At 42.2% G+C, this 16,493-nt stretch overlaps 2 protein-coding genes across 2 annotated transcripts; both read left to right on the forward strand.

Moving 5' to 3' along the window:
- The first annotated feature begins 1,338 nt into the window (after positions 1-1,338).
- LOC148683401 (taste receptor type 2 member 8-like) lies at positions 1,339-2,294 on the forward strand. The gene has a single exon (XM_088658941.1). The coding sequence runs from the start codon at positions 1,339-1,341 to the stop codon at positions 2,263-2,265; it is 927 nt and encodes a 308-aa protein (XP_088515067.1). The 3' UTR covers positions 2,266-2,294.
- Positions 2,295-11,551: 9,257 nt separating this feature from the next.
- LOC148683402 (taste receptor type 2 member 40-like) lies at positions 11,552-12,478 on the forward strand. The gene has a single exon (XM_088658942.1). It carries the CDS (start codon positions 11,552-11,554, stop codon positions 12,476-12,478), a length of 927 nt encoding a protein of 308 aa, XP_088515068.1.
- The last annotated feature ends 4,015 nt before the right edge of the window (positions 12,479-16,493 follow it).

The following is a 16,493-nucleotide window of genomic DNA, read 5'->3' on the forward strand; positions in this document are numbered from 1 at the left end:
CCATGCAAGCTGACTAGGACCTTTCCCCCTTTTGTACACCAAGCACTCAACAGCCCCCAGCCAGCATGGCCAATGATCAGGGGTGACGTGACACCAAAGAGCCAATGTTGTGTAATGGCTGGAGTGATGGACGTGGTCCCGGGAGACCAGGGCTAAAATCCCCACTTAGCCATGAAGCTCATTAGGTGTCCTTGGGATAGTCCCCCCCCCTCTGCCTAAACCTACCTCACAGGAATATTGTGGGGATTAAATGAGACCCTACCTGCCCACAGACTGTCTCACCAGAGTGGTGCATGCTCTAGTTATCTCTCAGGTTGGTCTACTGCAATGCACTCTATGGTGGGGCTACCTTTGAAATTGACCTGGAAACTACAACTAATCCAGAATGCGGGAGCTAGACTGGTGACTGGGAACAGCCGCCGAGACCATATAACACCAGTCTTGAAAGACCTACATTGGCTCCCAGTACGTTTCTGAGCACAATTCAAAGTCTTGCTGCTGACCTTTAAAGCCCTAAATGGCCTCAGTCCTGTATACCTGACGGAGCATCTCCACCCCCATCATTCTGCCCGGACACTGAGGTCCAGTGCCGAGGGCCTTCTGGTGGTTCCCTCATTGCGAGAAGCCAAGTTACAGGGAACCAGGCAGAGGGCCTTCTCAGTAGTGGCACCCACCCCGTGGAACCCCCTCCCACCAGATGTCAAAGAGAAAAACAACTACCAGACTTTTAGAAGACATCTGAAGGCAGCCCTGTTTAGGGAAGCTTTTAATATTTAATAGATTATTGTATTTTAATCCTTCTGTTGGAAGCCGCCCAGAGTGGCAGGGGAACCCAGCCACATGGGAGGGGTATAAATAAAGAAGAAGAAGAAGAAGAAGAAGAAGAAGAAGAAGAAGAAGAAGAAGAAGAAGAAGAAGAAGAAGAAGAAGAAGAAGAAATGGACACCACCTTGAGCTCCTGGGATTAGCAGGTGGAGTATCAAGGCAATAAATAAATACAGATCCTATTGGAGGAGGCACCAAAGGCAAAAATGAAGGAACAGATGGGTGGGGGAAGAAGGAAGGCAAACAAGTGAGGGAATGGGTGGGCAAGGAAGGAGGAGGAGGTGGTGGCCAGGCAGGAGACAAAAATGCTGCCCTACTGCTGATTTACATGGTAGGATCGCTGACATTAGTAACAGAATCCTACTGAGATTTGCATTTCTTTCCGCACCATGATCTCATCATTTTAAAAGCCCAAGTATCCAAAGTTTCCATTGCTGGACATCTGAAAGAAACCAGGATAATAACCGGCTGATTCTTCTTTCACTCAGTCATTTTTGGCAGAAAGTAACAACAATGGGCATAACTACTCCACTTGCTATCTTTTTCCAGACCATTTTAGCAACTGAGTCCGCAGTTGCCTTTTTAGGAAATGGATTTATCATAGTTGTGAATGGGCACCGATGGCTCCAAAACAGGAAGGTGGCCCCTTGCGACTTCCTCTTGACCAGTTTGAGCACCTCCAGAATTGTGCTGCAGCTGACCATCCTGACAAATAATATCCTGTACAACAGCCTTCCAGAGAACTATACACGTACTTTTACACAGGATATTGGCACATTATTCTGGTTATTTTTCAGCAATGTTAGCCTCTGGTGTGCCACATGGCTCAACATTTTCTACTGTGTGAAGGTCACCAACTTCCCCCATCACCTTTTCCTCTGGCTGAAGCTAAGGATCGATGTACTTGCACCCAGACTGCTCGGAATGGTGATAATAGCTCTCGTGCTCTTCTCTGTTCATCCAACCATTATTTATTTTGTAAACCAGAAGTTTTACAATCTCTCAGGAACTCTGACACGGAATGCCAGTCTCAGCAAGGTTTGCCATGACCCATACTTCGTTTTTAAAACTCTGCAGTTATGTTCTTTATGCATGAATTTCATCCTCAGCGTAGCAGCATCCATGGTTTTGCTCATCTCTCTTTGGAGGCACAGAACGAATATGAAAAAGAGTGGCTCTGTCATTAAGGACCTCAGCACTCAGGTCTATCTTAATGTCATGAAATCTTTGTTCTTCTCTCTGTTGTTTGGTATAACATTTTTTGTTGCTGTAATCATTCCTACAGCTAATTTGTGCTGGTATGGCACAAATGGCCGATTAGTTGTTGATATTGTGCTCTCTGCAGTCCCTTCAGCACACTCCATGATCCTAATATTGTCCAATCCAAAACTGAAAGAAATCTTAATGCACATTCTGCACATCAGCCAAAGGGCTACATAAAAAGAAGAGGGCTGTTGTCATGCATCCCTTAAATCCAAGAAGGCAAGATTCTCTCCCTCCCTCCCTCCCTCCCTCTCTCTATATATAAAACTTGCCTCAAATGTACTGTCTGCTATATTTCATAATGCAATAACATGAAAAGGAATCTACGTAAAAAGAAAAACAGAGAAAAATAAAGAAAAGAAAATGCAGAGTTCTCTCAAAAGTAGAGATTAACCCTTGTCTTACACAGAGTGAAATGCCAGCATTGCTGAAGTAGGCATGTGCCGATACCAAGGTTGTTGAAAAGTTTCCTCCAGTGGGATGCATTTTCACCTTGCTTATCCCCATCTCCTTTATTTTAATGACTTACATCTGCATCCTGGCTTCCATCTTGAAAATCCAATCTGCGCACGGCCAGCACAAAGCATTCTCTACATGGGTCTCTCACGGATCAGCGGTGGTGTTTTTCTATGGCAGCGCCATATTCATGTACATGAGACCTGAGTCGAACCACTCCCCTGGTCAGGACAAAACGTTCTCTCTGTTTTATAGCATTGTCATTCCCTTGTTTAATCCAATTATATACAGTCTGCAGAAAAGAGATGTGAAAGAGGCCTTGATTAAAATTCTCCGAATGTTCAGAAGACCTTGTTGAACCTACCTTATACTAATAGTCCAGCAGGTCCACCATGGTTGACTCTTTCTGGCAGTGTCTCTGCAAGGTTTCAGGCAAGGACTCTGCTATCTGTCATACTTGTGTTGTGGGTTTTTGTTTTACTGGCGATGATAGGAATTGAACCTGAGATCTTCCAAGTACAAAGCCCATTCTCTACCACTGAGATACGATGCTGCTATAGTTTTTTGGATTTGGAAAAGGTAATGGTAACCAGGCCAAGGGAGCCGGCGTTTGTCTGCAGGCAGCTTTTTCTGGGTCTTGCCAAGCATGACTAAACTGCTTCTGGAGCACGGAACAGTGTGATGAGTGCCAGAGTGCACGGAAACACCATTTACCTTCCTACCGCAGTGGTACCTATTTATCTACTCACTCTGGTATGCTTCCGAACTGCTAGTTTGGCAGCAGTTGGGACAAAGCAACAGGAGCTCACCCCATCATGCAGATTTTTGAACTGCTGACCTTATGATCAACAAGCCCAAGAGGCTCAGTGGTTTAGGCCACAATGCTACCTACATCCCTTTAAGTTTATGGGTTTAATGAAGGTTTGGGGTATCAAAGCTAATTTCCTTGGAGGTGATACATTGACTCATATGTGTATTTAAGTCAGACCCAATGTCTATCTAAGCCATATGCTGGACCTTGTTAATCCTTTATTTAACCAAGTGTAGAAGTTCATAAAGTTAGATAATTTTCATTTGAGGTATAGAACAAATTAGGTCACACAAAGGATTAAAAAAAGAATCACATTTGCAAATGAGTGGGTTTCCTAACAACAACAACAACAATAATAATAATAATTGTACCCCACCCATCTAACTGAGTTGCCCCAGCCACTCTGGGAGGCTTCTAGCATATACCCTCAACTAAGGGTTTGGTGTAAAAGATAATGCCAGTTGTTTTAGTGTTTTAGGAAAGGTTAGAGTTTAGAATAGAAATTAGGAATTAAGCAACAGTTAGGAAGCAATGTGGGCGAGGAGCAGAGAGAGAAGTTAGGTGACAAGCAGAGTGCAAGAGGGAAGAGAAAATGTCTAGTGTCTGTTTGAAGCCAATGCTGCACTCCTAGAGGAGGCAAGACACTCCTGAATTGTAATGCTGTGTATATATATGTGTGTGTAAATAAACCATATATCATAAAGACACCCCAGTCTCCGCTGTGCCTCATTCCAAAAGGAAACGCAGACCTTGGGCTAAAGTGAACCGGGTACCCCTGCAATCTCACACCGCTCAGTGATTGGGGTTCCCTGTAACAGCCGCTTTCTTTGTCCTGCTTGTGGAACCAAATGAGAACATAGCTTAAGAAATTGTAAGTAAGGGCCAGGACCTTACTCAGGGCTCGTCCACACTTTGCTTGTCCCACATTAGAAAGCATGGATCCGAGACGTTTTCGGCTTGTTCTGAGCCTTCTCTTCACAGGTCTGAGCAGGTGGCGTACATGGTTTTCTTCCTGTCCTCATTTAATCCCCACAACAACCCAATGAGGTAGCGGAGAGGTAGTGACTGGCCCAAGGTCACCCAAGGAGCTTCGTGGCTGAATGGGAATCGGAAACCTGGTCTCCCAGGTCCTCACCTGACACTCTAACCACTTCACCACAATGGCTCTCTTACTTTAATTGCCGTTGTTCTTTCTGATTTATAAGCTGCTGAAACCTGTATTGGGTCTTCCCCCAGTCTTGCAAACTGTCCCTTCCTCTCACTTCTCCTATGCCAAGGTGAAGAAACAAAGGCTGAAGTGGCAGGCGGCACTCACAGCCCACAGCTGAGCATCATTTCTCACTGGGGACTGTGGCCACAATTTCTAGATGGGAACTCATGCTGTGTGTGCCAATTCCTGCTCAATGTTGGATATCTCTCAGGGAATGGAATTGCATACCGTATTCTCTGTTTACTTTGGGGGGATTCTGGAGCTGGTTGTTGCATTCCCAGTCCCCAGTGGGAACAGGCACTCGACCAGGAGCTGAGAGTGCTTCCCACCACATGCTGCAAGGTACGTTTCCTTTGCCTGGAGTAGGGGAAGCAAAACGTTCCTTGGAGGCTTGTGAATATTCACTTTGAATGTTCATAAAACCTTAACTCCTTTCAGTGTGTAGAAACAACCTTGATTTAATTTTTATTTATTTTTTAAAAAGAATGTAGAACCTCTGGTCGAAGTGCTGATTGTGGTAGATGGTACCACATAAAAAAACAATTCACAGTCATTTTTTTAAATTTTATTTTATTTCTTACTTCTTACTTCTTATTTCTTTGCATTCTTACCTGTCCTTCCCCACAAAGTCTCAAAGCAGGTTATGATATACAGTCTACAGGCATAAGCCTATTGTTTGTTTGCCTTCTGTGCTTCACATTGGAGGTTCTTGTTTAAGTAATGTGTTGCGTGTTAGAGCTGTAGAAGAAGGCCTTTATTATTATTATTACAATGTTTGGTGCCCACATAAAATGATACAACAACAACAACAGCAGCAACAGCAGCAGCAGCAGCAACAACAACAACAACAACACAAAAAATATCCTGTACAGATCATTACGGAGAATATGGCTCAGGTGATTTTCATAAAACATACTTTTTAAATCTATCATCTGAGTCAGTTACAAGTGATCAGGGCGTGGTTAATCCCACTGTGACAGAAGGAAAATTACTGTCAATGTCACCATGCAAACTGCAATATGGTCTTTGGCATATACAGACAACATGATGCATGGCTGTGTCATTTGTAAGAGAAAGCTATTAAGATTTGCATCTCTCTCTCCCTCTGCCCAACTTCTCTTTTTTATTATAAATCCACAGATTCCCTCTCAGACAGATATTAGAAAACTAGTCTAATACTGTACCCATATACCCCCAAATTACACCACATTCCTCCCATGTATTATAAAGCGATTTTTAAATGACGTGATCTGAAAATGTTTTATAATTCCCTTTCTCTTCTTTTGATAGATATGCGTGCCAGCCTCCTAATTCCTGAAGCCTTCCAGCTCTAGCAACTCCCAGTCCTCCAGCACAACCCATTCTCTCAGCCAGCACAAGCAAGCCGTTGCATGATATAATTTCAAGTTTGGGACCCCCCACCCACCTCTTTCTCTTATATCTGTTAGTAATCTGAACTGTATTCTTGCCTTTTTTCCTAGCCAAATAAATTTACTTACATCCTTTCTCCAAGTCTCAAATGTTTCTTTTTTAATCCTGATGGGCAACATTTGGAATACAAATAGAAACTTGGGAAAAACCATCATCTTAATTGCCGCTAGCCTCCCCGAAAACGTCAGATTTAATCCTTTCCATCTCTCTAGATCCTCTTTAACATTTTTCCAGATTCTCGCATAATTATTCTCATACAAATTAACATTATTTGGGGTTACCATTATCCCTAGGTACTTTACTCTTTTTTTTACTATCTCCCACTCTAAAATTCCTTTTAGTTTTTCTCTCCCCTCTTTCCCCATATTTTTAACAATTATTTTAGTCTTTTCCCCATTAACCTTAAATCCTGCTACCTCCCCGTATTCTAATAATTTCTCTTTCAACTTATTTATTATTTCCACTGGGTCTTCCATCATTATTATAATGTCATCTGCAAAGGCCCTGATTTTATGTTTTCTCCTCCCAACTGAGATTCCCTTCATCTCCTCGTCCCCTTTAATACCCTGAACCAAAAATTCCAATGCTAAAATAAACAATAATGGGGACAGTGGGCATCCTTGTTGGGTACCTTTAGAAATATTGAATTCATCTGAGATTATTCCATTTACAGGTTACAGGTAGGTAGCCGTGTTGGTCTGGATCGAAGTAAAATAAAAAAATTCCTTCAGTAGCACCTTAAAGACCAACTAAGTTTTTATTTTGGTATGAGCTTTCGTGTGCAAAAACCAACTGACCGACAAACATATCTACATGCTTCTAGCTACCATCCCAAACATACCAAACAATCCATCGTATACAGCCAGGCCTTACGTTACAACCGCATCTGTTCCAACTCTACAGACAGAGAATCTCACCTAAGAGATCTACAGCAAACCTTTTTAGAACTAAAATATCCACCTGATGAAGTTAAACAACTATTTAATTGCTCATCCTCTAACATTGTGTATGCCATCAAATGCCAACAGTGCCCTTCAGCTCTCTATATTGGACAAACAGGCCAAACCCTACGCCAAAGGATAAATGGACATAAATCTGACATCAGGAACCAGAAGACAGAAAAACCAGTAGGAGAACACTTCAATCTCCCAGGACATTCTATACAAGATCTCAAAGTAGCTGTCTTACTACAAAAGAATTTCAGAAATAGACTGGAAAGAGAAGTTGCTGAATTGCAACTTATCACCAAGCTCAAAACCATGGAGGGACCTGGTTTGAACAGAGATATCGGGTTCTTATCTCATTATACATGATAAGCGATCTTCAGCCATCTCAACCCTTGCTTTTTCATGCAAAACCATTTGCAGTCGTTTGCGGTCATCAACAGCTATCAGTCAGTCAATCACCCATTTCCACCACCCTTCTGAGTGATCCCCCCTCCCCATCCCCACCCCTCCCCACCCCTTCTCTACATAAGTGCCTGGAAACTTCCATTTCACTGTATCTGAAGAAGTGTGCATGCACACGAAAGCTCATACCAAAATAAAAACTTAGTTGGTCTTTAAGGTGCTACTGAAGGAATTTTTTTATTTTATTCCATTTACAATTACTCTCGCCCTTTGTTTGCTATAAATTGCCCTCACCCCTTCCAAAAATGCCCCCCTTATCCCAATTTTCCCCAATGCTTTTTTCATGAACTCCCAGGCCAAATTATCAAATGCCTTTTCGGCCTCCAGGAAGATGAATGCTGCTTTTTTTGCTCGGATTCCAATCAGTGTACTCCAATAGATTCAAGAAGATTCTCATATTTTTGGACATTTTTCTCTTCGGCAAGAAACCTTGTTGCTCCTGGCCTATAATCCTTTTATTCTACTGGCCAAAATCTCTGTGAAGATCTTATAATCAATGTTTAACAAGGAGATCGGTCTAAAATTTCCTACTTCCGCAATTCCTTCTTTCTCTTTTGGTATGAGGACTATGTATGCTTCCTGCCATGTCTTAGGCATTTTCCCTTCTTTCAAAATTTTATTTAATAACTTTTGGAATACCACTACTAATTCATCCTTAAATAATTTATAATGTCGTCCCGACAGGCCATCCATTCCAGGTGACTTCTCACTTTTAAGTTTATTAATAGCTGTGTATATTTCCTGTTTTGACACCTCCTTGTTTAACAAATCCTTCTCCTCTTGATTAATTTGATTTATTTCATGATTTTTAAAATAGTCCTCTAATTTACTTTCATTCATTTCTTTCTCTTTATATAGCTTCTTATAAAATTTCACAAAACATCTTTGGATGTCCTCCGGTTTTGACCAAATCTTCTCTCCCTCCTTTATTACTATTACTATCCTTTTACTTTGTTTTTTCCTTAATTGCCATGCCAGCAGTTTGCCTGCCTTCCCCCCGTATTCAAATGTTCTTTGTTTAGCCCATTTAATATTGTTTTCAATTTCTTCATTCAATAAATTTGATAAATTGTTTTGTAAAATTTTAATTTGTATTGCTGTATTTACATCTTTTGAATTCTTCCCTAATTCAATCGCGTTTCTCTCAATCTCTTTTCTAATTTTTCCGAATCTTTCTCCTTTTTCCCTCTTTACTCTACTTTTCTGTTGTATATACATTCCTCTAATAAAGGCTTTGCTCGAGTCCCAGACCGTTGCCAGATATATCTCTTCTGTTACATTCTTCTGAAAAAAATCCTTTAGGAGATTCCTCATTTTACCAACAAATCTGTCATCATCCAAAATTCTTTCGTCTAAGCGCCACCTTCTAAATTGTCCGTAGCTCTCTTTTATTTTTATCATAATTTGGTTGTGGTCTGTTATTGACTTTGCCATAATTTCACATTTTTTTACTAGTTTACTTAGCTCCGACGATATCCATATTATATCTATCCTTGAGGTGGATTTTTTCGCTCCGGAATAGAATGAATATTTTCTTTCTACTAAATTTCTCAACCTCCAAATATCTTTCAATTCATAATTATTGACTATTTGGGGGGGGGGGAAATCCCCAGTAGTTCCCCCCTCTCCCTCCTTCCCTCATTGGTTCTGTGAATTTTTGGTTCAACTACCCCATTAAAATCCCCCGCTACTATAATTTCTTCATCTCGGACTGGTGATAATAGCTCTCATGCTCGTCTCTGTTCATCCAACCATTCTATATTTTGAAAACCAGAAGCTTTGCAATCTCTCAGGAACTCTGACACGAAATGCCGGTCTCATCATGGTTTGCGACGACCCATTCTTCGTTTTTAGAACTCTACAGTTATGTTCCTTATGCGTGAGTTTCATTCTCAGTGTAACAGCATCCATTGTTTTGTTCATCTCTCTTTGGAGGCACAGAAAGAATATAAGAAAGAGTGGCTCTGCCATTAAGGACCTCAACTCTATCTCAATGTCATGAAGTCTTTGCTGTTCTCTCTGTTCTTCGACGTTACTTATTTTACTTCAATCCTATGGTTAGTCTGTACAGGAATGGCACAAATGGCCGATTAGTTTGGCCGATTAGTTCTTGAGATTGTGCTCTCTGCAGTCCCTTTAGCACACTCCATGATCTTAATATTGTCCAATCCAAAACTGAAAGAAATCTTCATGCACATTCTACACATCAGACAAAGGGCTGCCTAAAGAGAAGAGGGCTGTTGTCATGCATCCCTTGCATCCAAGAAGACAAAATTATCTCCCTCCCTCCCTCTCTCCCTCTCCCCCCCCCTCTCTCTGCTTTAGATGTACTGTCTGAGAAAAATAAATAAAAGAAAGTTGTGGACCCTCCCAGCTCTGACCTGGCAGCTTTCCTTTCTTCTCCTCTTCTCTCATCCAGGAAGAACTTCCCTTCCCTGTCTCTCCATCCACTACCTACGTGTAGCAAAGGCTGTTCCCTCACTGTAAGAAGTGAAATTAAAATGAACCAAGCAGAAGGCCTTTATGGTAGTCTCACCCACCTTGTGGAACACCCTGGTGAAGAGTTAAAGAACTGTACAGTGGTACCTCTACTTACGAATTTAATGCGTTCCGAACACACATTCATAAGTGGAAAAAAATTGTAAATCGAATCCCATAGGAATGCATTGGGAGAAAAAAATTTGTAAGTCGAAGCAACCCTATCTAAAAATTCATAAGTAGAAAAAATCCTATCTAAACCGCATCCAAGATGGCGGACGGAGCTCCGTTCGTAAGTAGAAACATTCGTAAGTAGAGTTATTCATAAGTAGAGATACCACTGTATAACTTTTTGTAGACATCTGAAGGCAGCCCTGTTTCGGAAAGCTTTTAATGTTCAATGTGTTTTTCTTTTTCCTTTCCTCTGTAAAAGGGAAGGCACTCAGAGTGTCTGGGGCAACCTAGTGAGATGGGCAGGATATAAGAAATTGATGGTGATGGTGGTGGTGGTTACTGCTGCTGCTGCTACTACTACTACTGCTACTACTGCTACTACTGTGGCTCTCACAAATACTTCATTGACTCACCTGTTCTTCTACAATAGTTCAGTAGCATTTCCTTTCCATGGGGTTGAAGGCTGTTTCACACTTAACATGGCAGCCCAGGAACACCATTGTAGCAAAAACATTAGCCACCGTGGAGACAAAATGTGTGACTAGGAAGAGCAGGTATGTTGAGTAATATTTAGTGCACAATTTGCCCAATGGAGACTGAAGAAATTGGCAGAACAAAGGGGGAGGGTATTGGAATGGACAGCTACAATTCCGATTTTATCCCAATTTAAAAAAATACTGTGAATGTGATAAGAGTTGTTAAATAAGATCAGATGAGTAAGAGGATCACAGTAAGGGGACAGCATGGTAAAATCATGGTGGGGGAAATTTCGGTATTAATATTGTATTGAAAAAACTTTCAATTATAAAGAAATAAAGTGATTTAAAGAAGAAAAGAAAAAGGCGCATGAATGTGTTGAAAGAAAAGATGTACGAATATTTGCAATATATGAAAAATACCCTAACTCATACATTCTTATATAAATTTGATCTTAGTATCCTAATACATATGTAAATATTAATAGCCTGCTGCATTTTGTATAAAGGCATTCCAGGTATTGCCATATTTATCCAAACAAAGTCTACGTCTGTAAGCAATTTGTCCATAAGTTGCAAGTGTTTTCATAGTAGTGAACTTGGGATAATTTCAGGATGTTCACCACAGCGAGACAAAAAAGACCACTCTGTTAGCTTTTCCAAGCAATTCGGAAGAATGTGGCCAAAATGTCAGAAATTGAGAGGTTACTTATGGTGAAACAGAATTACCTAAAGTGCAAGCACTGTAAAATTTATACACACAGCAAAAAAGCCCCCACCTCAAACCGATATAGAATGGTTGCTCATTGAAGTCTCAGTACGTGAACAACATGATATCTTGTTCTCTCATTAGTAACAGAATCCTACTGAGATTTGCATTTCTTTCTGCACCATGATCTCATCATTTTAAAAAAGCCCAAGTCTCCAGAGTTTCCATTGCTGGACATCCAAAAGAGACCAGGAGAATTACACTCTGATACTTCTTCCACTCAGGCATTTTTGGCAGAAAGTAGCAGCAATGGGCGTAACTACTCCACTTGCTATCTTTTTGCAGACCATTATAGCAACTGAGTCCGCCATTGCCTTTTTAGGAAATGGATTTATCATCGTTGTGAATGGGCACCGATGGCTCCAAAACAGGAAGATGGCCCCTTGCGACTTCCTCTTGACCTGTTTGAGCACCTCCAGGATTATGCTGCAGCTGACCATGCTGACAAATAAAATTCTGTACTGCAACTCTGCAGAGAGTGATATGCGTGCATATGGACGAGATATTGGCACATTTCTGTGGATATTTCTCAGCAACGTCAGCCTCTGGTGTGCCGCATGGCTCAACATCTTCTACTGTGTGAAGGTCATCAACTTCCCCCATCACCTGCTCCTCTGGCTGAAGCTAAGGATCGATGTACTTGCACCCAGACTGCTTGGAATGGTGATAATAGCTCTCGTGCTCGTTTCTTTTCCTCCAACCATTCTTTATTTTGAAACTAAGAAGCTCTGCAATCTCTCGGGAACTCTGACAAGGAATGCCAGTCTCAGCAAGGTTTGCGAAGACCAATTCTCTGTTTTTAGAACTCTACAGCTGATTTCTATATGCATGAGTTTCATCCTCAGCGTAGCGGCATCCATGGTTTTGCTCATCTCTCTTTGGAAGCACAGAAAGAATCTAAGAAAGAGTGGCTCTGTCATTAAGGACCTCAGCACTCAGGTCTATCTCAATGTCATTAAGTCTTTGTTCTTCTCTCTGCTTGTTAACATGACGTACTTTGCTACTTTAATCATTCCTGTAGGTGATTTTTTCAGGTACGGGACATATGGCAGTTTAGGTTCTGTGGTAGTGCTGTCTGCAATCCCTTCAGCACATACCATAATCTTAATATTGTCCAATCCCAAACTGAAAGAAATCTTATTGCGCAAACTAAATATCAGAGATGTGGCTTCATAAAGAGAAGAGGGCTGTGGACATGAATTTCTTATATCAAAAACCCCCCACCAAAACTCCCCCCATCTCTTTAATACTTGTCTGAGATATACTAGCTGCTCCTGCTAAACCTGCCCATAGGTTTGTTCTTGCCTAGAAATCCAACCTTTGATGATTATTTTCACAGCTCCTTCCTCTTGTCAATCATTACTAATGAGTAGGGGGAAAATAAAATATTTATTCATTCTTCCATTTATTAACAAATTCGTTCATTTTGTATAGATCTTCAGGCCTTTTTTTAGAGCAGTTTAAGTCAATGGCCTTGAATCAGCACTTTACCTGAATATATATTTATTTGTTGGTGAACATCAAGAAACAGGGGAATACCTACTTATAGATCAGAAATTGGTTGACGAATTCTATGATCCATGGTTGGTCATCAAATACCAGGAAGGAGTCTCGCTGAACAACATTTGGGATTGTCATATGACTTGCATACCATTTCTGAAGAAGAGGAAGAGGAAGAGGAAGAAGAAGAATTGCTTTTGTATGTGGAAATACGGAAATTGTACACTTGACTTAGTGAGCTATTATCTCTACATTCTAATTCAAGCCTAGATACCTGTATGTTTATTCATTTGCCCTTATGCAGCTACTGTTTTATTTCCTTTTATGGAAAAAACATTGATAGCTCTGTTGGTAGAGCACGAGACTCTTAATCTCAGGGTTGTGGGTTCAAGCCCTACTTTGGGCAAAAAAATTCCTGAAATACAAGGGTTGGACTAGATGACCCTCATGACCCTTCCAACTCTGGTTCTATGAGATATTCCAAGTCCCTGGGGAGTGCAGGGATGGTTGCTTCCTCCCTGGATCTCTAACCCACACTCCAGCTTATGCGCCCCAGGGGGTCACTTCGGTGCTGCTAACGTAGCGTTTTGACGTCACCCATTCCCCTCAAAAGGTTCAGTCCATTCTCTCTCTCTCGGGCCAGACAAATGCCAGCCACATTCTTTTTATGAACAATCTTCTCTATTTTAGGTTCAAATGTGGTTTGCCTTGGAATGGGAAAAAAACATTTGCACATACCCTCTACTGGAATGCCCAATCCAGATCCATGCCTTTAATAGGATGCCCTGCTTTGTCAGTGACAGCCTGGATGCAGAGAAGTGGTGTGAGTCACTAGCAGGGGAACCTCCAAGGGAACCCCTAAGGGAAGACAACATAGAGCCAGGGGATTGGTGGTGGTGGGATGACAATGTGTGGTCAGAAGGAGAAGAGGGAGCAAACTGGAAGGAGGAGGTGTTGGAAGCTGAAGAGGTAACAGGGTTTAGTGAGCAGGAAGAGGCTGTGGGAAAGAGTAATCCTGAACCAGAGGCAGAAGAGGAGGCTGGAGAGGAAGGAGTCAAGAGGCAGCAAGGAGTCAGGCTGCTGAAGAAGGCAGGGAGCCTCCCCCTCTTGCTGTGACCAGCTCCCCTCCCCTTTGATCTCCCAGAACCCATGGAGGTATGAAGAGGGCGGAGCGGAGAAAGAAAAGCAGATAATTCTCCGGTTCCTTGGGTAAGATGATGGCAAGGAGGAGACTTGGAGAGTTGGAGAGAGGAGGACTCCCCTGCTCAGCGCCTGAAGGCCCCAGTCCTGCCACTCACCACCTGGCCTAGGGCGGGGCCTGATGGGCAGAGAGGGCTCTGTTTTGTTTTGCTTTATTAAAAAAATCCTGTTATTCTTTACCTATGTGATTTTATTAAGGTTGTATTCTTAGTTTTAGATTTTGATTTATGCTAAAGAAGCTAGGGAGTCTCTCCCTTCTGCTGTGACCAGCTCCCCTCCCCTCTGGTCTCCCAGAACCCATGGAGGTATGAAAAGGGTGGAGCAGAGATGAACAAGGCAGGCGTTTCTCAGGTTCATTGGGAAAGACCCTGGGAAGGAGGAGATTGGAGAGCTGTCGTAAGGCAGGGACCTTCACTCCCCGCAACTGTTTCACTTGGATGTTGGGGAGGAGTTGCTTGGCTCACTAGGCCTGAGCTGTTCTGGTTCTTCACTGGCACTGTCTGTTTTATTTCTGACTCCCCCCTGACTCCTGCCTTGTTTAAGGTTCTTGTTTAAGTAACATGTTGCGTGTTAGAGCTGTAGAAGAAGGCTTTTTTTTTTTTTACAATGTTTGCTGCCTACATAAAATGATACAACAACACCACAAAAATATCCTGTACAGATCATTACGGAGAATATGGCTCAGGTGATTTTCTTAAAACATACATTTTAAATCTATCATCTGAGTCAGTAACAAGTGATCAGGGCTTGGTAAATCCCATTGTGACAGAAGGAAAATTACTGTAAATGTCACCATGCAAATTGCAATATGGTCCTTGGCATATACAGACAACATGATGCATGGGTGTGTCATTTGTAAGAGAAAGCTATTAAGATTTGCATCTCTCTCTCCCTCCACCCAACTTATCTTTTTATAGGACGACCTATTATAAACACACAGATTCCCTTTCAGATATTAGAAAACTAGTCTAATACCCTTATACCCCCAAATTACACCATACCCTTCATACTATTTCTCTGATCATATTTTTTTGACCAATAAATTTTTATTCATTTCAATTAAACACAGACATAATAATACATCTGCATAATATACATGTGATGAGTAACAAGTAACTAAAGAGTTAACTGTGTACTGTAGCACCTGACCACTGAGGAAGATCATATTACAGAATGTACCAGAAGTGTTTCTGTATGTTGCAGTTGGTTTCGTTTTTGCCTGGGAGACGGTCGCAAGATGTCTGCGCTCTCACCAGGTTGTTTGTTATTTTCTCTCTAGAATAAACTTAAGTAGTTATTAGAACACTTTGGACTCTGTGTGTTCTTAAGAGGCTTTTTATCCAACGGCTATACAAGCTTTCGCTGTGTGAGAAGAAGAACTCTGCTGTGTGTGTGTTTTACTGCCAGCCCGGTTCTACGGAAGCAAAGAAGCGGAGAGGAAGCGCGCCGGGCGATAATCAGAGGCTCCTAATTGAGTCATAAACAACTCAACGGAGCCCTATACCCGTCACAGGTTATGGGTCATAGAACCTAATCAATCACCAAAGCAATAAAAGGTGATTGCAGCTGTAAAAGCCGTGGAGAAAGCCGGTGTAAAGAGCTAGCTGGGAGAAACCTGTTGTCTTGCAGTCGGCAATCAATAGATGCACTCGCTAGCAGAAAGACCCTGTACCAGAAGGCTGGGATCCGCAGTCTACCCGGAGGAGCAACGTGAGCTATTCTGAGTGAGTACACAGACACGGAGCCCGGGGGTGGACAAGATGGCGGAGCAGCTACAGGAGTCATTTGTCGTGCCGTTCCAGAGGTTGAATGGCGACAACTATGCAGAGTGGAGAGAAAGGGCCAGAATGTGGTTGCTAGGAAAGGATTTGTGGACTTGTGTGTTAAATCCTCCAACCCCTGTCGCTGATAATTCAGCAGCTGAAGCACAGAGGTTTGCAGCAGAAACCAGGAAAGACAATAAGGCTCTATGTGCCATTGCCATGAGCTGCGATGCTACACAACTGCCCTATGTGCAAAATGCTGAAAATGCCAAGGAAGCCTGGGACAGTTTGGAAGGGGTCCATCAGAGAAAAACAGCTGGAGCTAAGCTGCATGCTATGAGGCATCTCTTTGAGTTGAGACTGAGACCAGGGCAACCCATTAAGGAGCACATTGCCAATGTGATTGATGCATTCCATAAGCTGCAGCGGCATGAGCTTGTGTTCAAAGAGAAGGAAAAAGTTTATATTTTGCTGTCTAGTTTGGGAAACGCCTATGAACATTTGTGTTTAACATTTGAGTCAATGCCTGAATCTGAACTCACGATTGCTTACGTTTCTGGGCGTTTGGCGGATGAGGAACTGAGACGCCAGAAAGAATCGGCTGAGAAGGGGGGCCATGGGCGCAGAGAAGCCAGTGGGGGTGCAGTAAAAAGCACTGAGGAATCCACTGTGAGTGCGTGCGCAACAAGGCTTTGCTATCGGTGCCAGCAGCCTGGGCACGTAGCGAG

This window comes from Zootoca vivipara, chromosome 15 (assembly GCF_965207765.1).
Source record: "Zootoca vivipara chromosome 15, rZooViv2.hap1.1, whole genome shotgun sequence".
NCBI classification, from domain to species: domain Eukaryota; kingdom Metazoa; phylum Chordata; class Lepidosauria; order Squamata; family Lacertidae; genus Zootoca; species Zootoca vivipara.

What these genes read in the sequence shown, in the direction of transcription:
- LOC148683402 (XM_088658942.1), top strand. Translation starts at nt 11,552, where the DNA reads ATGGGCGTAACTACTCCACTTGCTATCTTTTTGCAGACCATTATAGCA.
- LOC148683401 (XM_088658941.1), top strand. Translation starts at nt 1,339, where the DNA reads ATGGGCATAACTACTCCACTTGCTATCTTTTTCCAGACCATTTTAGCA.